Raw genomic sequence first — 23,777 nt, 5'->3', positions numbered from 1 at the left:
TGGTTTTGAAGGGCTAAATTTAACATCAGATTTAGCAGGACAACCCACCATTCTCCCTTTGCAGTGTATGTTCTAGTCATCTTGACTGTCCCTCATACTCTTTATTTACCCCCAGGCCTTTGTATTTGCTGTCCCCTCTGATTATAGTATGTCCTGCTCCTTCATTTCTCACCTGAGGTGTGCTCCAGGAAGCCTTCTCTGCCATCCTAAGTCTGGGTTAGAGGTCCCCTACCAGGCACCCTGTATTTGCCTAATCATACTATAATGTTTTGTGTCTTCCACTGACTGTAAGCTCTGTGAGGACAGGAACCAGGTCTGTTTTATTTTACCTTTGTATCCCCAGCACTTAGCATAGTGCCTGGCACAGAGGAGGAACTCAAACATGTGTTGAACACATTTTGGTTGGATTTAAGTACTTTCTGTAACAGGTTTGCTGAGTTTGTGTGGAAAGGATGGAGTTAAGGGGAGAGAGATATCTGCATGCACTGAAAGCTACAACTAGATGAGTAATGGTCAGTTTGGTCTAGGCATTTTCCTCACCTTCTTTAAAATAGGATCTTAAAGGATCCTCTAGGGATCCTGGAATGTAGGGGATGTATCTTATTTTCTACACCCAAAAGCCCTAGCACAGTACCTGCCACACAGTATGCATAATAAAAAAAAATAGCTCCATTTATTAAGCGACAATTATGAGCCAAGTACTTTATATATATTATCTCTAATCTTCAAAAAACCCTGCAAGGCAGGTGCTATTATCCTAATTTTACAAATAAGGAAAGAAAGGTGAGAGGTAAAGTGATTTACTTCAGATCACACTGTTGGTAAACAGCAGAGCCAAGATTTGAACCTAGGTCTGCATAAGACCAAAGCTAAATTAAGTGTTGAATTGTGAACCCTGGTCTGCTTGACAATCTCTGTAGTACTTTAGAGAGAACAGAAGAAGAAAAGCAAGAGAGGAGTGTGGAGCCTAGCTAAATATAGTAGGAATTCCTTGTACTGATTCAGAGAAAAGCGATTTACGATCAGCTCCTGTTGCATTTATGAGGTTGCGTAGTGGTAGGGGACCTAAGTGAATCAAAAGCAGCAGCATGAAACTAATCATCAAAATGAGGGGTTCACAGCAGCACTCACAAACATGAGCACAGGCAGAGAGAAAGTTAAGTCAATTCCCTTTACACCCTAATTACTCTCAGTTCTTTATTAAGGTTTGAGGTTAGCTCTAAAATTTACCACTGGCAAACAAAAAACTATGACTCTGTAGGCTCTGTCGGTGACCCAAAACAACGAAAGGTTTGGAAACCACGATCTAGCAGGAATCTTAAAGGAGCTAGATTTACAGGAGAGATTTAGTGAGACAAAATTTTCTAAGCTGTGAGATGGTTGGATGTCCTTACTACCTCATTTTTCCAATTCATTCAACCTTACTAGCATGGGGGAGTACAAACAACGAATGCTGTATAGCCTGTAAGAACTGGGTTCAAATACTGGCTCCACCAGTTAACAGCCACTGAACTTCCTTGGGTTTCAGCCTTTACACACACAAAATTAGATTAATTATATTTTTACCTTGAAAGATTAGAGATGTTTGTAAAGCTCTTGGCACATTGCCACTCACTAATTAAAACAAGAAAAACTGATGTGGTATTTACTAAGTGTCAAGCTCTCACTTAATTCTCCAAATATCCTAAGAAGTAGGTATTATTAATATCCCCATTTTATAGATAAGAAAACTGAAGCACAGGGAAATTAAGTCATTCACCCAAGGTCACATTGCTACAGTAAGTGGCAGAATTGGTGTTTGACTCCAAAGAGTCTGGGCTCAGAGTTAAGGTTTTTTTTTTTTTAAACAGAGTCTGACTTTGTTGCCCCGGCTAGAGTGCTGTGGCATCAGCCTAGCTCACAGCAACCTCAAACTCCTGGGCTCAAGCAATCCTCCTGCCTCAGCCTCCCAAGTAGCTGGGACTATAGGCATGTGCCACCATGCCTGGCTAACTTTTTTTTTATATATACATATATTTTTAGTTGTCCAGCTAATTTCTTTCTATTTTTTAGTAGAGACGGGGTCTCGCTCTTGCTCAGGCTGTTCTCGAACTCTTGAGCTCAAACAATCGGCCCGCCTCGGCCTCCCAGAGTGCTAGGATTATAGGCGTGAGTCATGGCGCCTGGCCTGAGTCAAGGTTTTTGGCTTTTTTTTTTTGAGACAGAGTCTCCCTCTGTCACCCCAGGTAGAGTGCAGTGGTGTCATTATAGCTCACTGCAACCTCAAATTCCTGGGCTCAAGTGATCTTCCTGCCTCAGCCTCCTGAGTAGCTAGGACTACTGGTGCGTGCCACCATGCCTGGCTAATTTTTTCTATTTTTGGTAGAGATGGGGTCTTGCTGTTGCTCAGGTGGGTCTTGAATTGCTGACCTCAAGCGATCCTCCTGCCTCAGTCTCCCAGAGTGCTAGGATTATAGGCATGAGCCACCGCGCCCAGCCAGAGTCAAAGCTTTTCACACTGCTGGGTCATGCCTCTTAATAAATGGTAGCTGAGTAAAACTGGGTTCAAAGAACATGATGTCAGCACCTCCCTCTTGGGGAGGGTCTTATAACAAGGAAGAATAAGCTGTCAGACTACAGTCTTGTGTACTGCCCGAAAATGCCAGGGTCTTGTTTAACAAGCCAGAGTCAACAGAAGGCATAACATCATACAAAGTGGGGAGAAATCACTTGTGTGTGGCATGCTGTACATCGTGACTGCTGACAGATAAAACTGCAAAGACTCAAATGTTCTAAGATTTCTGCTCTAAGCAGGTAGTCAAACAAAATGATATGACTTCTAAGTATTTAAATTCCATAGGAGAACAATATGGCATGTTGCAGGATTACCCTCTACCATATATCTGTATTTCCAGCCTCATCAGTGCATGGCTTTACCTTGTTAAAAAAAGAAAAGGATGGGCAAATTGTCAACAGTATGTGAGCTTGTTTTTACAAGCAGCTAGATATTCATGGAACGAGTTCATACCTCCTTTATGCCATACTTTGAAGACCAAGGTCTGCTGTGGGTCCAGAAGAAGCTCTTTTGATAACCTATTAAGAAAAACAACCATAAATTAACTGTGTATGACTCTTCTCTAGTATAAGACTTAGATTTGAAGAATATCTTGTAGTTTGCCAAACACTTTCCCAACACTATTTCATCTTCATAGTCATCTTCTAGGATATATTTTTATCTTCAAAGTTGAAATGAGAGGATGGAAGCTCAGGACCCCCTGACACAATGCTTCCTTCCTGACCTCAGATGTTTCTTTAAGACAGGGGAGGGAGCGTGGAAAGGGAGCTCCTCAATGCATACTGAACAGTTTTACTGGAATGGGCAAGGATTCTTCTTATGCCTTAGAGTGGGGAAATGGTGAGAAGGGAGAAGGAGGAGAAAAAAACATTTACTGAGTGCCTACCATAGGGGCCAGGCATGGTGCCAAGTGTTTCATATATTAATACATTCAATCACCACAAAAGCCTATGATATGGGCATTATTGTCCCTCTTTTACAGATGATAAAGTTGGGCTCAGAGAAATAAAGTAATTTGCTCGAGGTCACATAAGAGTCAGTATCAGGGCTGGGATGTGAACTCTGGGTCGCCTGATTCCAATGCTACACCAAGCAGAGGCAAGGCAACAAAATAAGAAAGTGCCCAATTTTCATACCAGATAAAGACACTGAAGTGAAATTTACTGAGTACCTCTAATACATTTTTATATGAAGTAAATTACAGTCTTAAATAACAAAGCTTTGGAAAGTTCCAAACTAGGTGACACTGCTCCAGGTGAACAAGATGGAGAGGCAGGGAAAACCAAGAGATCGGATTTCATTCCCCAAACACCACTGGGGAACTGAAGAGAGCCTACTTCAAGACCAATGAGAGGCATAGTGCTAAAGTGAAAGAAATACTACGTCAGAGATTCTAATTCCAGCTGGGAGTCAAACAACTCATCTTTGAATTACGGTTCTACTGTTATCACCTGAGTGACTCTGAGCATGTACTTAGTTAGCTTCTTTGAGTCCTGGTTCTCCTACTGTTAAATAGGATATTGCCTACCTACAAGTTGCTAGGTGGATCAAAGGAAACAATATTGTGATAGAGAAATTGTAAACAGCACCATTATTCATCTTTCTTCTAATCTTGCCTCTGTTACCAACAGGCTATGTAATCTCCCTGGGCCATAATCTCCCCAACTGTAAAGTGAAGGGATGAAATTGGGAGATTGCTAATGTCCCTTTATCAAGTTCATAAACTTTTGGAATTAGGTTATGAATGAATAAATCACCTTTATTTAGAAGTGTAATCCTCTGGTTTTCTGTTTGGGGGGCAGATTTGATATTTTATATAAAGTACCCTGGGCACTATGGCCAGAATTTCTATAATTTCCAGTAGCTCACCATAGTACTATTTGTACTCGGTTTTCACTGCAGTTTTAGCTCCTGACTCAGGCCAGCCTCAAATTAAAAACACTGAACATGTGACCAACGGCTGAGATTCAATTAAATACACAAACGCTGTGAGAAAATAGCAGATCAGACATCATGAAGTACAGCTAGTGTTGGAAAAGAATTAAACTTTATGAAAGGTGATGCAGTGTGAGTTTTAATACTACTTACTGTTGCTATTATCATAACACTGTATCACTTTTTGTAAAGTAATTCTTGGCTTCCTGTGACATCCCCTACCCCTGAGGGCCACCGCAACGTGACTGACAAGACTCTACCTCTTATGTTTTGAGCCTTCCAAAGGAGATCTAACATTAGTTTATAACTACTATGTACTATGAGGTCCTGAATGTCATCTAATTTCAACCTCACAATGACCCTGTAAAAATTACACCCACTTTACAGATGAGGAATCTGTGGCCCAGAGATGTTATGCAACTTGATCACATAGCTACTAAGTGACACAGATAGGGCTGAAGGCCAAGTCTCTCTGGTTCCAAAGCCCTGGCTCTTTCCACTACACCAGAAATCTTTTCCAAGGACAAATAATTTGCAGCTCTTCCTGAGATTAGTCCTCTCTACTTGGAATATCCTTCCCACTCTTTGTAATCTGAATAACTTGTATACAGTATTCCTCACTATTTAGCTGAGGTGTCTTATTCATGAAGCCTTCCCTGAACTTCCAGGTTGGTTTGAATAATCTTTTTTCTGAGTTCCACCAGCATCCTTTTCACATCTCTTTACACACCTAATTGTAATTTTTTATTGGTATTTATACCCAGGTAGATCATCAACTTCTCAATAGCAGAGAGTGTCTTAACCATCTTTAATCCCAAGTGCCTAAAACAGAGCTGGGCATATAAAAGGCCCTCTCAGTCAATAATTTTTGAGCTGTACTGAACAAAGACAAAAACACTACAACAAAACCTTTAAACCACTAGCTATGAATTCATAAATACTAGGACTAAATAATTGCTTGGATAAGAAAAGCATTTTCTATATGTGCTCAAAAATCATGTTGGTTATAATCCTTGCTCTGAGTTTATCTTTGGGAACAAAATGCAGATTCTGGAAGGCTCATGGACATCAGAAAATACAAACCTTGATTGCTGTTGAAAATTCCAGATGGGGGAATTTGTGTTTTCAACCACCTGGGTATACGTAGGAGATGGCTCATCGGCTGTTACAAAGGATACACAACAACTGGGTATTGATACTTTCCGTTCCGTCAAGGGGCTCCCTGAAATAGAATATATAGCAGAGTGACTGTATATTAGGTACTGAAGAAGCCTCTCATTATACAGATACAAGCAGGACTATTGCTAGCCCTCTTCTACCTTTGGGTCTTTCCTTGACCTATTCCCCGAAAACATCTGAAATGTTTTCAGTGACCTTTCTGCTACTATACCTGTCCTTTCAAGGCTTAGTTCATCAGTATTCACCAGCAAAAAGTGACTTCTCCTATCTCCTTGTACTTTGTGGGATGATGGAAAATACTGGGCCGAGAGGCAAAAGATAGCACGGAACTGCAAAGAGTCCTGGATTTAAGAGTCAGATGACCAATTATCAGTTCTGCTACATACATGCTGTGTGACCTTAGGCAAGGATTATTTAGGCCTGCGCCCCAATCCTCAGGCACAGACCAGTACCAGTCCATGGCCTGTTAGGAACCAGGCTGCACAGCAAGAGGTGAGTGGCGGGCGAGGAAGCAAAGCTTCATCTGTATTTACAGAGGCTCCCTACCACCTGAGCTCTGCCTCCTACCCACATTTGTGGAAAAACTGTCTTCCATGAAACCAGTCCCTGGTGCCAAAAAGGTTGGGGACCGCTGATCTAGGCCACAGCTTCTTCAACTGTAAAATGGGGCACATTACACTTACATCTCTTAAGATGTTATAAGGATAAAAATAAATACTAAGATATAAAAAAAACCTGGGGTACCGAGACATTAAATCAGTTGGTCACACATTCATTAGATGGTAAAACTGAGAGTCAAATTTAAGGATTCTGGCTCTAGAGTACATACTCTAAACCATCTCCTATATTGCCTCTATTATGGAGTCAATGAATGTAAAACACTGGGTGCTGTGCTGGTGAGGATACCTAACGCTAACTTTTACAAGATCAGGTTTCCAATGTGGCAGACTCAGTCAAGTGATTTATTTTGTCTTAAAACAATGTAAAATGAAGATGGCTGTTGATACTAGATAGTCTAACTGAGCTTCTAGTAAGATAGCCCACTGGCCACATGTGACTATTTTACTTTAAATTAATTAAAATTAAATAAGACTAAAAATTCAGTTCCTTGGATACACTAGCCATATCTCAAGTGCTCAACAGCCACATAGGGCTAGCTGCTACCTACTGGACACTGACAACAAAGAACATTTCCATCATAGTAGAAAGTTCTTTTGGATAGCACTGAATAGAGCCTTTTAAAAATATAGGTTATATATTCCATGAGATTCCTTTCAGCTCTAAAATGCTATGAATGTCAGGATTACAGATGAAGAAAAAAAACAGCAGCAGAGCAGAAACGGGAAAAGAAGAAAAAGAAGTATGTCTTAAACATAATTTATGTGCTCCAGGGAACAAATTCTTCTGTATGTGGATTCTAACTGGTTTGTCTTCTTTCTACCTGTCTAGTTCAAGGATTCTACAAACCCATGCTCCTACTTCTCCTCATAAGAGAAATTCATCTTTGAGGCTCCACCCTGTTCTTTGTCTATATGCCTGCTCCTTTCAGTAACTACTCCTCCTCTAGGACCAGTCTGTTCCTCTGGACAGGAAACAATCTGATAAACAAATTCATACTCGGGAACTGCTGATTTTACTCCCCTCTGTAAGCAATATAACATAATAAGTGCCTTTAAAAGACGGGCTCTAGTCCCACATACTCTGAGAAGCCTCTCTAGACTGTAGGTGGAACCCTGACCTTTATACGCCCAGTTAGAGCTCTCGGACTTCAACTTTCTTTTAGGGAAAAAGAAGTAGGCGCAGCTTTGCTTTGACATATTTTCCCAAACCAAAAAAGTTTCCATTAGAGTAGACCAATTCTTTTCAAACTTCCCCACCAAAGTAACAATAACCCAATAAAAGTAAACACTAAACTCTGATGTATAGGAGTCCCCGTTGTCTTGAAATAGCTACAGTAAGCATGATATTAGCAGACTTATATTTTATCTTAGTAATGCATGAAGGTCTTATATTATATGCCATAATACAGCCATATTTATATAAACTAAAAACAATATTTTTGTTCTCAAATCTTGGTATAAAATTGACATGCCATGTTATTTAATCTTGTGACTTCTAGTACCTCAGAGTACATAACCAGAACAGCTGGCATTACTTTTTCAGTCCTTCTTCCTGGGGATAATTAATAAAAAAAAAACCAAAAACTGGGTGATGGGAAGAGAAAAGGGAATGGACATTTTGAAAGAAGGCCTTGGCAAAGAGAACAGAAGAGGAGGAAAAGAAAGTGAGATCTGGTGGCATCCGCAAGGCAGGAGAGATGAGGCATGTGCAAGAGTTGCCAACAAAGCAGGACTTGGCTGAATGAAGAGGCAGAAGAGCCTCAGAATTAGAAAAGCATTAAAGATACAGAGAACTATACAAGAAACAAAACAAAAAACCACTGACTACAATATGGCAAAATCAGTTTACAAGCATATTTTCAGAAAGAGCAGGGAAAGGTGATTCTAATTTAACGGTAGTAAGCAAAGAACAGTTAAATTAATGAAAATCAGTAATATAGAACCTATGTCATTACTAATGTAAAATGTATAAAATAGCATTAATAGTACTTTTATCTAGTGAGCTATCTTCTTAAAAGTTTTATTTTAGTGAAACTAAACTATTTATGTGGATTGGACTGCTCAGCTTCCAACACCATCTATTTTTATTGTATTGTATCCTTTACTGTAGAGATTGAAAGCACTAAACACTACATTTCCCAGACTCTTTTGCAGCTAGGGTATGGATGCAAATTAGCTCCTACCAATTAGATGCCCTAACAAAAGATTTGGAAGGCGGACGTGAAGCAGAGGACATGTTCCCTTTCCTTCTGATTTTGCTAATAACAAGGATGACTATAGAGACACTGTATTTTCTGTTCCAGGGTTTGGGCCCTGGTCGTAGAGAGACCCTGTGGCAATGGCGATAATGAGAATTTCTGATTCTTAGATGTCAGTTTTGGCATTGCATTCTGAACTTAAAAGATCTAGTGGTTCCCTCCAGAAAGTTTAGCCTAGATCCCACTCCTCTAGCCCTTCCAATAACTTAGAGTACCTTCATATTCTATGTTAAATTCCTTTCTGCTTAAAATGGTTCGAGTGAGTTCTGTTTCCTGTAACTGGACCTTGCCTGATACATCTTCCATCTCTCTTTCTGTCTCTCTCGCTTTCTCCCACTTTCCTTTGTACTTCTCAAGCTTCAACTGATTTCTTCCAATAAAATGTCATAAACCCTTGTAACCAGGGAGAGACAACCTGCCTCTATCACAGCAGTTCTCACCGTACTCTATGATAATCTGTGTTTCCCTCACTAGACTGAGGGCTCCTTGAATGCAGAGTAGGCCCAAGGCCCTTATTAAAGATTTGCAGACTCCCCACTGCTTTTTGTCTACAGATGGTTGCCAGGGTTGCAGAGGAAGGAAGCTGCCTTCATATCAATGGAGGACAGCAACATCTGCTCAAGAAAGCCCTGAGAGATCAGCAGAGAGGACTAATTGCTGTTCCCAGAGGTAGGACACCTACATTCTGGTGTACTCTGTCATTGATTTAGCATGACATATTGGGTACACCACTTCATTCTGGCTCCCTGGGCCTCAGTTTTCTCATCTGAAACATGTGCCCTCAAATTGCTTCCCACAATAAATAAATTCTAATTCCAGATGTATACCAATCTTGCTCAGATCTCTCTCTCATATCACTGCTCCTCCACTCCCACCTCTGGTTTATTTTTAAAGCTGCTATTTGCTAAAGGCCTTAATACAAAACTACTGTTTTGACTTTGGAAGAAAATTGTTGCTTACTCAGTCTTGAACACAAACACTCACTTTAGCCAAATAGGCAGGTGATAAAGAAGTCAGCTTGGGAGAGCAGGTCTATCAGGTTTCCCTGGCTCTTCCCTTGTAGGTAGAAATTCATCTGTGCCTATTTACATTTCTGGAAAAGGTCAAGTTCTGAAACACTTTTGGAGGCCACCCAGAATCAAGCTGCTGTGTCTCCCACAGGGTTTGAACACACACCGAGAGCACTTAAGAAGACTTGAGGTGAACCAACTTTACCATTTAAGAGTTTTCACCGAATTTCCTGCGTTTTACATAAGTATAGAGAGTAGTTTTATGCATTAAGAAAGGCATATTGTTTCAATGAGATTAAAATAACAAATTTCATATTTGGATAATACTTTATAGCTTGCAAACTGTTTTCTTACCTGATAAACTTGTGTTGATAACGTCTCTGAAAATCACATAAGATAGGCATCTCTATCCCTGTTTTACAAACAAGGCAACTAAGGAACAGAGAAATTTAGTGGCTTGCTCATCACACACCTGGTTAACTAGCATTTGGAAGAACTAGGCAGGTCTCCTGACTCCTACTGGAGAGTTTTTCCTTTGCAATAATTCTAATTAACTCTATTTGGTTAAGAGAAAAGCTCTCCCTCTGGCCTGGAGTGAATGGATAGAAACTTTCCCTTTAAGCAATGCCCAATTTTGTTATGTTAATAAAAATTTAGTCCAGCAGTTCTATTAGACTAATGTTAACTGACACTTCCTCTGTGTCACACAGATGAGTCAAATTTGATTCTTGATCTGGGGGAGACAGACACAAATCGATAATTACAACCCCGTAAGATAAAGATTATGCCAAAAGCATGGTGTGTAGGGGGGAACCCAGAGGGCTGGGTGGGTTAAAGAGCACCTCTAAAAGCTGATGATACTGAAGCTGGTTTTGGTTTTTACTGAGTATAATTTATATTACTTCAAATCACTTTCTTTACCACCCTGTTCTTTAGTTGCCTCATTTGTAAAACAGGGCTAGATAGAGACACCTGTTTTGCCTAATGTTAAGTGCACAAATCTTAAGAGGACTGAAATTGATTCTTAACGGAAGGTTCCCCAGAGCTTTCTCTACCAGAAGTATCCAAGAAGCATTTTTATTTTCCAAATCAGGACTACAGTGGGGACTGTGATGAGGCACAGTAATCAGTATAGCTCTGTGAGCCACAGTGAGGCCATCTTGTATGCAGGCTAGTGCAGCCATCTTGTGTACGGACTCACTGTTGTGTAAAGTTAAAAAAATTTATACAGTGATTAATTTGTAAGTGATTGTTTAAAATCATTAGGTGTATAGTTACATTGTACTACACTTGGCAGTTCCTTGGGAACATGTTCCTTGGATGTTCCACAAGGAAATGTTCCTTGATTTGATGGATGCTCTTTGCTTCTGTAAGTCTGCTTGCTTATGAATTATTGTAATCAACATGTTTTTTTAGCCATATGTGTATTGTTAGTGTTGTTAATGGTGAAGGTATATAACCCCTGCTCACTTTAAGCTCGGGGCCATTCTCTGTCTCTGGACTTTCCCAGAACAGGGGGTGGTCGCTGGCCAGCTAATAAAGACTCCTAATTTGGCTCAATTCGGTCTTTAGGTGGTCATTTCTCGCATCTTAGGCTATAACAGGGACCACAGAAAGTTTTAAAGCTGCTTTAGGTTTAAGCTGTGCTCAGGGCTGTTTGTGAATCCTCTGCATGGAAACTGTGTATGAAAGAATACAACTCATTTCCTTCCTCAAGGAAGAGCTTCCGAGGCATAAAAGGGACAGACATACTGAGAACATTGTTGAAGGAAGGAGGAAAGCCAGTGTGGATACTAAGGAAGCGCCTACATGATTTTCACAAAAGCTTGGCAAGTTATAGCTAACTCACAGAGAGTGGCACTGCCTCCCTCAATTCCTTATTCTTTTTATTTTCCTAACATGGGCTGAGGTTTAAGACTACAGGTGGGACACACTTCCAGGTTGCCTTGGAGGGTGCTCCCTCAGCTCCTTATTCTTAGGAGAACTGAAGAGAAGCTTAGAGTTGATCTTATATGACCATCACATTTTAGAGTTGAGGAAAAAGGAAATGGGTTTGCTCAACGTCAAAAAGCAAGTTAATGGTTCAGCTAGGGCCAGAACCCATTCTTCTGACTCCCATTCCATTTTCTACAATATTCTCATTTGGAAGGCACATTTCAAAGAGACAATGGTCAGGTCTGTACTTTCAGGGCCCAGAACGGTGCCTGACTGACACACAAATGTTCATGGGAGGAAGGACTACATGGGCTTATCACTGCAAGGGTGGAAATCAGGACATAACGGAGACCTCTGAAAGTCAGGTGTCCATCTTGATGCCTGCCTTGATCTGGCTAACCAGAAAGAGGCCAAATAACAAGTGATTTACAGGTTTGCAACTGATGCCAGAAATGTAAGAGGTGTTACTGTCTCATATTCACAAAATAGGAGGACATTATGTTTGCTTTGCTGCATCATGAGGATCAGGGTGCTGGGACACAGAAACAAACATACAGTCCCTATCCCCAAGGAATGTTGAGACACACATCAACATTTTTAGTACAGAGTAATAAATGATATGAAAGAGGGCCAGGCGTGGTGGCTCATGCCTGTAATCCTAGCACTTGGGAGGCCGAGGCCAGTGGATCGTTTGAGCTCAGGAGTTCGAGACCAGCCTGAGCAAGAGTGAGCCCCGTCTCTACTAAAAAAATAGAAAGAAATTAGCTGGACAACTAAAAATATATAGAAAAAAATTAGCCGGGCATGGTGGCACATGCCTGTAGTCCCAGTTATTTGGGAGGCTGAGGCAGTAGGATTGCTTGAGCCCAGGAGTTTGAAGTTGCTGTGAGCTAGGCTGATGCCATGGCACTCTGCCAGGGTGACAGAGCAGGACTCTGCCTCAAAAAATAAGTAAATAAATGAATGCATGAATGATATGAAAGAGGAAACCTGTGGGAGTGGTAAGGGAAAGCTCTGGGAACACAGAGGAAGGTTTTTTTGCTAATAGGGGTGGTCAGGGTAGGCTTCAAAGTGTTAGTGTCAGAATAAAAAAAGGCATTCTAAGTAGAGGAAACAGCATGGTCAAAGGCTCGGTAGTATAAGAGAAAATGGGACATTGGTCAAAAACATGTTGTTGAATGTGAGTAAAAAATGGTGAGAAATGAGGCTAGAAAGGCTGATTAGGCCAGACATGCAGTGCTTTGTGTGCTATGTGGCCAAGACTCTAGGTGATATTAAATCAACAAAGCATTTTAATCAGGGGAGAGACAAGGTGATTTTTGTTGGCCAGACATGTAATCTCAGTGGCAGAATAAAAAAGATATTGGAGGACAATATTGGAAGCAACAACCATTGAGAGGGCTATCACATTAGTCCAAGTTCTGAGGCCTGAACAAGTAAGTTGGCAGTAAGAATGGAGAAGAGGTGAAAGAACTTTCTACATGAGAGGCCATGATCCTATACCCTGTATTGGACACAGTGGATACTTAATAAGTATTTGTTGAATGAATCTATTAATCCCTGTGACTTATCCTCTATTACATTCCCCAATAAACAACCTTCCTGTAGGAGAGCAAAGTAGGAAATCAGAGAAGATAATGAGAAGAAAGCATTTGAGGTAGGCCTCAGATTCATCCACTTCCACATTTAACAAATATTTATGCTTATGTGTCAGTTGCAGTTCTAAGTGTCGAGGATTCAGCACTAAAGAAAACAAACAAAAAAATCCCTCGCTTGTTGGACTTACATTTTTCTAGAAAAGATAGAAAATAAACAAAATAAACTGTTTATGGCTACAGACAAAAATAAAGCAGGCCAGTCACAGTGGTATGTGCCTGTAGTCCCAGGTACTTAGGAGGCTGAGGCAGGAAGATCCTTTGAACCCAGGAGTTCAAGGCTAGACTGAGCAACATAGTGAGACCCAGCTTCTTAAAAAAGAAAATAAAAAGAAAAAAAAACAGGGAGGAAGGATAGAAAATGTGTTGGGGAGGGGGCTGCAATTTTAGAGGGGATGGCAAAAGAAGGACTCACTGAGACAAGGTGACTTAAAAGACATGCCAGAAGTGAGGAATATTCCAGATGGAGGGAATATCAAATCTAAAGGCCCCAAGGCAGGAGTTTACCTATATATTGCAGAAAAAGAGGCCAGCATGGCTGGAACAGGGTGAGTAAGGGGAAGAGTAGGATGACAGGAAGAATATGGTAGCTGGAAGGGATAAAGGAATTCGGGCTAAGAAAGGTACATGAGCAAAGGCCTGGGCAATTGCTTGAAGGAAGGGAAAGGAAGCCAAGCACTGCTGGAGAAAAGTCACCATTGTGCTAACCAAGGTCACTCTAAAAACATGTCAATTAGTCTTTTTTGGGATATTGTTGCTCAGCAATTTTTTTTTTTTTTTTTGAGACAGAGTCTCGCTCTGTTGCCCAGGCTAGAGTGCCGTGGCATCAGCCTAGCTCACAGCAACCTCAAACTCCTGGGCTCAAGCAATCCTCCTGCCTCAGCCTCCCGAGTAGCTGGGATTACAGGCATGCGCCACCATGCCCGGCTAAGTTTTTCTCTATACTTTTAGTTGTACATATAATTTCTTTCTATTTTTAGTAGAGACAGGGTCTCGCTCTTGCTCAGGCTGGTCTTGAACTCCTGAGCTCAAAGGATCCACCCAGAGTGCTAGGATTACAGGCGTGAGCCACCGCACCGGGCTGCTCAGCAATTTTCTTACTTATCTCTTCCTGATTCCTTGTAACTCCCTCCCAATAGCCATGAGTTCCAACCAAACAGGATGAATTGCTATTACCACCCCCACCTCCAAGCAAGCCAAGAACACATACTTTCCCACTTCAATACCTTTTTCAAATCAAAACATTCATCTGGAATTTTACTCTCACCTTTTTGAAATTCTACTAATTCTAGAAAGTTCTGATTTCCTAGACATACCTGGTTTCTCTGTTTCTAAGCTCTTTAAACACTATATACTTTGACCCTCAGTGCATGCTGCTTTACATATCATTAACTTTGTAGCTGCTAATCTCCTTAACTGGGTTATCAGCTCTTGGAGGACAGAAACTATGTGTCACTTGCTTTGCACTCTATGTGCCTGGCATTGGCGTGGCACAGATTTACTATTTGCTGAATTGAATTACTGTTCCCACAATGTTAGCACAAGACCGAGTGTGCAATACATACCCGTTCTGAACTTGACCGGTAAACACAAAGTGTAGACAGCACTAACTGGCAAACACAGCTATCTATATCTTGTACCTGAGAGGCAGGATGGTATAGAGGAAAGAGCATGAGCTTTCAATACAGACACTGCTGGATTTGAATTCTAGCTCTGCACAGCTTATTAACTGTGTAACTTTAGGTTATTTTACCTTTTTGACCTTAAGTTTCCTCATTTGTAAAATGGTTATGTATTGTAGTCTATTCAAACCATAATTCCACTTGTGGTAAGGATTAAATGAGATATAGGCTGACTACTCCTTATCTGAAATGCTTGGAACCAGAAATGTTTGAGATTTCCGATTTTTTCAGATTTTGGAATATTTGCATGATACTTATTTAGCATTCCAAGTCTGAAAATCTGAAATCTGAAATGCTCCAATAAGCATTTCCTTTGAGCACCATGCTGGCATTCAAAAGTTTTGGATTTTGGAGCATTTTGAACTTTTGGATTTGGGATGCTTAACCTGTAATCAACGTACAAAAACTAGAACTCGGCACACAGGAGACGCTCAATAAATTACTGTCAAATTATCTTGCCAAATCATATTATAAAAATGTAATTCCCTGTCCAGTTAAAAATTTACAAGCATATTTTGCTTTTTACAATATGGGAGTTCCCCTAAAATAGAATGTAAACCATATTTTTGTATATTAAATTTTATTCTCAATGCAACTACAAAAAAGAGTCTTGCAAAAATAAAAGAAGCTTTTTTGTACTTTCTTTAAACTCATTTGTCTACTGACTCTTCTCTTTTTAAAATGGGATGCTTTGGTGGGGCAGTAAAAAAGTAAAAATTGTTTTCTAATTTTGTGACTCACGGGATCTCAGTATCTCTAATACAGCAATGCAAGGCTACTTGGAGAAGACTGTCCTCAGATGAAATGTTTCAGGGTTTCTGATACACAAAGGTTATGAGATGGATGAGAGCCTCAAGGGTCATTATGGAACCTTACAATCCTGGGAGCGATGGCTCTTGGCTATATGAGTGGAGAGAAGTAGGCATGATCGATAAATAATAATTACTATGAGCAAGAGTTTTGTTTCTGTTCTATTTTTTTTTCTTTTTTTTTTTTTTGAGACAGAGTCTCACTCTGTTGCCCAGGCTAGAGTGAGTGCCATGGCGTCAGCCTAGCTCACAGCAACCTCAAACTCCTGAGCTCAAGGGATCCTCCTGTCTCAGCCTCCTGAGTAGCTGGGACTACAGGCATGCGCCACCATGCCCGGCTAATTTTTTCTATATATATTTTTAGCTGTCCATATAATTTCTTTCTATTTTTAGTAGAGGTGGGGTCTCGCTCTTGCTCAGGCTGGTCTCGAACTCCTGAGCTCAAACGATCCGCCCACCTCGGCCTCCCAGAGTGCTAGGATTACAGGCGTGAGCCACCGCGCCCGGCCTTGTTTCTGTTCTAAAGCAATAAGGACACACAGCACCATTTGAGAGAGGCAAATACAGAGATTATAGGAGGCAAACAGTGAGGCCAAACCAAAAGATGGATATTGAAACCTTCTGAATTCATTAGGCCATGATTGTCTGCCTCAGACATCACACATCTCAAATTTATTAATCACAGCCATTTACAGGCAAGAAATTCAAGACATGAAGAGAAAGAATAACTTGTTCAAAGTCACACACACACACACACACACACAAAACCCCCCTCCACACACACACACACACACACACACCTTATTGGCTGGGGAATATGGGGATGAATATATATCCTACTAGAATGTAATTTCTACAAGGGTGTAGTTTTTGACTGTTTTGTTCACTGCTTTATCCCTGGTACCAAGGACAGTGCTTGGCACATAGCAAATACTGCAATAAGTTTTGTTGTGAAATGAATGAATGCATGATGAATGAACAAATGAAATAAGGTCTTTGCTCCTGAATAGTTGATAAACTAGTGGAGAAGAAAACCATGGAAACGATTTCAGTAATGTGTGATATATGCTATGAAAAAGAGGGCAAAGGTGCTAGAGGAGCAAGCAGAAGGGGGCCTCTATATTAGGGAAGTCCCCCAGTAAATGGTGATACCTGAGCTGAGTCTTAAGAGAGGAGGGGAATTAGCCAGGCAAAAGAAAATGGTGATGGCAAAGGGAAAATTTAGGAGGGATTACAAGGCTGAATAAAGGCAGGGCAGTTGTTTGTGCTATGGACTCCTTTGGCAGTCTGGTGAAGTCTATGGGTCTCTTCTTTTAATAGTGTTTTTTAAAATGATAATGTAAAATACACAGGATTACAGAGAAATCTGGTTATATTCACACCGAGTTATCAAAACAAAAGAACTCTGTGATGTAGTAATATATGTGCTTTATTAGCAAGATTTAACTGTAGGTAGTAACTACTGTAGTTTCAAATAAATCATAGGTATAAACAATATTCTAAGATATCTGCAATAATTATAATGTGATACGGCAATATCTATAATTTCCATTATTGACAACATCACAGGTACTGTTACTATTATGAGGGTCTGCTGCCTACATTCATAATTAAAGGAAATGTTAAATTTTAATTAAATATTAATAAAAATAAAGATGTAATTATTCTCTTATCCAACCCTGAGTTTTATTCATGGATCCCTTGGGGGTTTACAGACCCAGTGTTAAGAATCCCTGGCCCTAGGAGTGCATTATGAGGACCTGAGTTGGTGGGAATGGAGAAGGAAGAGATCTGTGAGAAATTTAAGAGACAGAACTATTTAATGGATCTGATAATTTGATGGCAGATAAGGAAAAGAGACATATCTAGGTTGATACTTAGGTGGCTGGACTGGGGAATTTATGGTATGCAACATTAGGATAATGGACAAGGTCAGCTCTAAGTTCAGAAAGGCTTTCATGTTGCTTAAACTTTTAGGCTTGAGAAATATAATAATTATTGATTAAGATTATTAACAGTTCATATAGGTCCTGCCATGATTTGAAAGATTTGTGAAGATAGGACCATACCCTGAGGAGTCAGACATCTGTTCCTGGATAAGTGAGCAGAGCATACCTTTCAAGCTCAAGTGCATTGCTCTTTCTACCAGGATGCTGACTGCAAAAGTTCCATCCAACTCAGCAGGGCCCTCCTGGGCTGGACAGACTTCAGTTGTGGTGCCATTGCAGGGAACCTGGGTGGAGGCAGGAGACTTCTGGTGGCCACAGGGTGGAGAGAGCTGGATCTCATCATTTCTTCTGGGGATCTGCTCAGACTCACTGTGGCTGCTGCAGTCTACAGAGTCCAGCTCATGAGTGGGCTCAGGGGGTGAGGAAAGAGAGGAAAGAACCACATGAACTCGCAAGGCAGCTCCTGAGAGGTTGGAAGCATTTCGTCCAAACAGAGGATACACGCCTGTAAGAGGATGGAAAATAAGTTGAAGCAAGCAGGAACCAAGAACACCCTCTAAGCTTGCCGGAAATACTCAGTGAGGGTGCTCTCCTTTGAAATACCTACAGACCCCAACACACCAATTTGCAAAATAAACTGTGAAGTTGATCTACCACGTGAAAATTTTTACCTTGCCCCTACTACCTTCAATAAAGGAAAGTAGTGAGATCTCTAATTTGAAGCCAAAGCCAAAGCCAAATGACTACAACAGAGTTATTGTGGAAGGGATTCATGTGCTGAGAGGCAACAAGACTTAGATAAATTTAAGACTTGATGAAATCAGGAGTGGCCTATCTGTGTGTCCCACAGACTCTTGTTTTTAGACCTTCTCCCCATCAGGAAGCTGTCCTGTTGCTCGATTTAGTCTTGCTTCACCCATTAAATACGTTTTGGCAGTAACCATGAAGACCTTTTGGAAGGGAAGTACGAGGTAGCAGCAGGAGGCAAGAAGGAAGAGTAAGGGAATTAATATTTGTTGAACCTTTTTTATGTGCCAAAACCTCAGAGGAGTTAAATAATTTGCCAAGATCATTCTTCCAGTAAGTGGCAGATTTAAACCCAGGGATTTATTTTATTGGCTTACTGGATATTAAAAGGAGATTTTATTTATAAAGCAGAAGGTACTAATAGTTCCCTCTGAATCTCAAAGCTTGCTTCATTAAACTCATTTCAATTCAGGAAAATGGAGTTAACTGATTCACAGATGGTAATAAGATAGAATATGTCCTGTCTTTTACTGTTTTTAGGTAACTGGTTTTCTTCTTGATGCAATGTATGAATTATTATGGTTACCAAAAGAAAATAAGGGCAAATCATTATAGGAGAGAAGATACCCCAAAACAACATAGTTATTAGTAAATCCTCATCCTCAGGAAATGTAACAATATGTGGAAGTATGGTTGGATGGATGATTGGATGGATTGCTGACTCATTCAACAAACACATCAAACGACACACTTTGTATAAAGCCCTTGTACAAGAGGATAAAAAGCTCAGACAAGTGGGATGTGGAGAAGAGTGAGAGAAACAGACAATCTGAAAAGTTAAATACCCTCTTTGGTAGCATTCAATAAAAAGGGGTATTTGTGGCTAGGCTCAGTGGCTCATGCCTGTAAACCCAATGCTTTGGGAGGCCAAGGTGGAAGGATTGCTTGAGGCCAGGAGTTCAAGACCAGACAGAGCAATATAGTGAGACCTGTCTCTGTAAAAAATAGAAAAATTAGCTGGTGTGGTGGTGCATGCCTGTAGTCCCAGCAACTTGGAACATTGAAGCGAGAAGACTACTTGAGCCCAGGAGATTGAGGTTGCAGTGAGCTATGGTGACGCCACTGCATTCTAGCTGAGGCAATAGAGTGAGACCCTGTCTCAAAAAAACAAAACAAAACAACAACAACAAAAAAAATAAAAAAAACTGACACCTATCTAGAGGACCAACTGAAATTGTGGACCGCCATGCTGCAACCAAATATTAAAGTAGTTTCCAACAAAAAACAGAGACAACAAAGTCATTAAAAGGTTAACTTTGGCCGGGCGCGGTGGCTCACGCCTGTAATCCTAGCACTCTGGGAGGCCGAGGTGGGCGGATCGTTTGAGCTCAGGAGTTCGAGACCAGCCTGAGCAAGAGCGAGACCCCATCTCTACTAAAAATAGAAAGAAATTATATGGACAGCTAAAAAATATATATATATAGAAAAAATTAGCCGGGCATGGTGGTGCATGCCTGTAGTCCCAGCTACTCGGGAGGCTGAGACAGTAGGATCGCTTGAGCTCAGGAGTTTGAGGTTGCTGTGAGCTAGGCTGACGCCACGGCACTCACTCTAGCCTGGGCAACAGAGTGAGACTCTGTCTCAAAAAAAAAAAAAAAAGATACTTTAAAAAAAAAAAATTAAAAAGAAATAAAAGGTTAACTTTAAAATTAACAAATAGTCTTCATTTTTGAAATTATTAAGTATATAGTAGATTTTTGTAAAATAATGTACATTTTTACATATATCTAATTGAAGTTTCTTGAATATGGCCTTACTTGTTTATAGTTAAATTAATGCAGCCTTCCAACATGAAAAGGTCTCCGTCTCTGCCACCACCCCCCTCCCCCACACCAGGCTATGATCATGCCACTATACTCCAGCCTGGGTGACAGAACAAGAGCGAGACTCTGTCTCTATTAAAAAAAAAGAGGGGGATTTGTGCTTGAGTTCCCACTGTTAAATCTATATTCAGTGTCCTAAAATCTACTTTCTTCAGCAGAATGAAGTTAAAAGCCTGTCTTTATGAACTTTAGTTCAAGTGAGCTTGGCTCACTTCAAGGTCTTTTCTTCCCTAATCTCTTTGAAGTGATCCAGGCCAGGCCAGATAAAGTAGGGCACATGACATTTGATGAGGTGCTCAATAGAGCCAGGTTTACACCTGCTGGGTCCAGAGAGAGCCAGAGAATTCGGATCCAGACACACTCAGTTCTCCTCCTTTAGCCCTGGCTACCTGCTCAACAATAGGGTCAGAGCACAAGGCTAACAGGGCTAAAATAGGGTCATGACTCAGTTTCTTCAACTGTAGACTGGGGGAAATAACAACTAACTGTACAGGAATATCAAGCTGAATAAAGGTCCTATTTGTAAAGAATCTAGTCTGGTCATTTCCAAGCCATTTTGCACTATAGTTACTTAGACTTATTTTTCTAAATGTGAAGCTATGTCACTCTTCTATTCAGAACCCTTTATAATAGCTTTCTATAGCTCTCAGAAAGAGTCCAAGCTCTTCAACTTAGAAGAGAAGGCCTTCAACACAGAACTTTTGCCCATCTATCTAGCTTCACCTCCAATCACTTCTCAACCTATGTTTCCTATGATCCAGCCATCCCAAATTGCTTACAATGCCAAAAATATAACAAACTGCTTCATGACTCTGTGCCTTCACACATGCTGTTCCCCTCTTTAGAATACTCTTCTCTCCTTTCCTTGTCTTATATCTACATGCTTTGAAACTCAGGTCAAGTATTACTTTCACTGAGATGCTATACTTAAACCAGAGATATTGCATCCCTGTATTTCCAAAGCAACACTGAGAATACCTTTTTCATACTTCTGATGCTTCACTGTAATTATTTACTCAATAATGTATTCTCCCGTTAGAAAGTAAACTGATTGAAGGCAGGGACTGTTTCTTAGTCATCTTTGAATTTGCAGGGCCAAGCCCATCGATCAGTTACTAAAGAAATGTTTGAAAGAAAAGCACCCAGCACATAAATTCCACCTGCAAATGTTACCTGTTTCCTTCCTGCCTTGTGAACTAGTTTACTACCATGTAGACTTTCTTTGTGGTTCCAAGATGTGCTGACCAGAGAAGAATATCCTGGTTCCCTTAGCAGGAATGCTTTTCAGTGTAATTAATAAACTAGCATTCTAGATGATCAGATAGGCTCTTATACATGTAGCTAAAAGTAGTCCCCTAAATCCATTAATTCTTATTTTATACATATTAACTGAGTGCTTACAATGTTCTAGGCACTATGTTAGGTGCAAAAATCTGATGAATTTGGAAGTATTCTAGTGCTATAAAGTTCAAAGCCAGGTCTCAGATCTATATTGACCCCACCAAGATACTGGAATTAAGTAATGCTCAGTTTTTTTTTTTTTTTTTTTGGAGACAGAGTCTTGCTCTGTCACCCCAGCTAGAGTGCAGTGGTGTCAACATAGCTTATTGCAACCTCAAACTCCTGGGCTCAAGCAATCCTCCTGCCTCAGCCTCCTGAGTAGCTGGAACTACTGACGCATGCCACCACGCCCAGCGAATTTTTCTATTTTTTGTAGACATGTGGTGTCTACACAAGCCTTGCTCTTGCTCAGGCTGGTCTCGAACTTCTGAGCTCAAATGATACTCCTGCCTCATCCTCCCAGGGTGTTAGGATTACAGGTGGGAACCACTGCACCCAGCCAGGTAATGCCCTTTCTTAAGCAGCCAGTGGACTTCTATCTTTTTGAAATTTCTTTAGTTATAAGAAGCACTACTGAATTATTACTCATCTTCAGGACACAATAATGGAAGGAACACTTACTAGTTTGTGACCCTTGGCAAGATGCCCGACCCCTCTTAGCCTCCATTTTCATGACTGTAAAATGGGTTTAATACCTATCTCACTGGTACTGTTGGCAGGGTCCAGTAAAATAATGTCTGTGAGAGTGTGTCACATAGTACTTGACAAAGAGCAGGGGTTCAAACTAAAAGAGTTGAACCTGCTCCTCACTTACCACTGACAGTTAGTGTCCTTGCTGACCTCTCCCCAAGTCTGGCCAGGTCCACGTATGCTGAGCCAATCCAGCTGTCCGTCTGGTGTGGCCTCTCCACACTATCATTGCCATAAGCTCGCCACACTTGGATCTCTAGCCTCTCCTCCCTAAAGTACCAAAGGAGTGACGAGCCCCTAGTAACTTCTGCTCTTTTAGATGCCTTGAAAGAAACCATGACCTGCTTTTTGTTTGCAGATTCCTTAGGCTTCTTGAGAGGGGTCCAAAAGGCTTCGTGATCATACAGCTTGTAGCGAAGGTAGCAGTATGTGTTCTTATGAATGTGGCTGTGGCCAGCAAGCAGTACGCAATGGATAGGCAGCCACAGCCTTGGGGTGGAGATGGTGACAGTGGCTGGTTTCTCTTCATCCACTTTGACAAGATACTTCAGGCTATTCTCAAAGCTCCAGCCCAATAGCTCAGCAGCTTCCAACACCCGCTCTCTGTCTCCAGGATGGGTGAAGGAAACCGAAAGCTCCAGGCCACCCACAATCTTCTGCATGAGCTCCAAGCCATGAGACAGGCCCCCATCTTCTGGTAAAATGATAGGATACCATCCTGTGATCCCTTATGGGAAGAAAGAAAGATTCTCAATTATTGTCTTAAAAGTAAAAACACTCTCTACCACAGAGTCTCTACCATCTTGGCTCAAGACAGAACAGAAAACATACCCACAATGACAGTGTTTGTGTTTCATCTGACCACTGAGAGGCAATGAGATTAGATAGGAAGAAAAAAGGCTAGGAGTTGGAAGACCTGAGTTCTCTGCTTGGCTCAGCCTCAAACTAGCAGTTTATTCTGGGTAAGCCATTAATCTCTCTCAACTCTCATTTCCTTACCTCACAATTGGGAAAATTAATGCTCATCTTGTCTACCACACAAAGTTATGACTGTCAAATGAGACAATTGTTTAGAAAGAGCTTTGAAGGACAAGTGCTTTAAAGGTGTAAACTGTTTATGGTACAATGAGTACAATGGAAAAGGCATGGGACAAAATTGTCAAGAGATCTGGGGTCTGCACCCAGATCTTCCACCAAGGGAGCTGCCTTGGAAGACACATACCAAGGACCAGGCACTAGATTTCAAATGAATAACAACTACGCTTTATTGAATACTCACTATGTGTTAGAAATTCTGCATATATTATTTCATTTAATTCCCCTGATAACCCTGCGAAGCTCTGAGGATTAAATGGGATAACAATCCCTACCTTATAGAAGAGAAAATGGAAGCTCAGTGACTTGTCCAAGTTATTATAGCTACCAACTGGTAGAAGTAGGATTTGAACCCAGGTCTAGCTGGTTCTAAAGTCTACATGCTGCCTAGTATAGGTTCACATTATCTTATCTGAAACTCGTAAGGCCAGATTT

At 40.8% G+C, this 23,777-nt stretch overlaps 1 protein-coding gene across 4 annotated transcripts in view; it reads right to left on the bottom strand.

Annotated features, from left to right (window-relative positions):
- C2CD3 (C2 domain containing 3 centriole elongation regulator) overlaps positions 1–23,777 on the bottom strand; it is a 136,478-nt gene that overhangs the window by 31,749 nt on the left and 80,952 nt on the right. For all 4 annotated transcript variants that reach the window (XR_011233696.1, XR_011233697.1, XM_069471006.1 and 1 more), the window contains exons 23-26: positions 22,372–22,974; positions 17,753–18,091; positions 5,573–5,711; positions 3,008–3,072 (exon numbers count right to left, since the gene is read on the bottom strand). Coding sequence is in view for 2 of the 4 variants with exons in the window: in XM_069471006.1 (XP_069327107.1) it covers positions 3,008–3,072; positions 5,573–5,711; positions 17,753–18,091; positions 22,372–22,974 (1,146 nt within the window). In the remaining 2 variants the exon portion in view is untranslated. The remainder of the gene's footprint in view (positions 1–3,007; positions 3,073–5,572; positions 5,712–17,752; positions 18,092–22,371; positions 22,975–23,777) is intronic.

Source organism: Eulemur rufifrons, chromosome 6, assembly GCF_041146395.1.
Source record: "Eulemur rufifrons isolate Redbay chromosome 6, OSU_ERuf_1, whole genome shotgun sequence".
Lineage (NCBI taxonomy): Eukaryota > Metazoa > Chordata > Mammalia > Primates > Lemuridae > Eulemur > Eulemur rufifrons.
The sequence above is the reverse complement of the archived record's forward strand: the minus strand, read 5'-3'. Positions and strand labels throughout refer to the sequence as shown.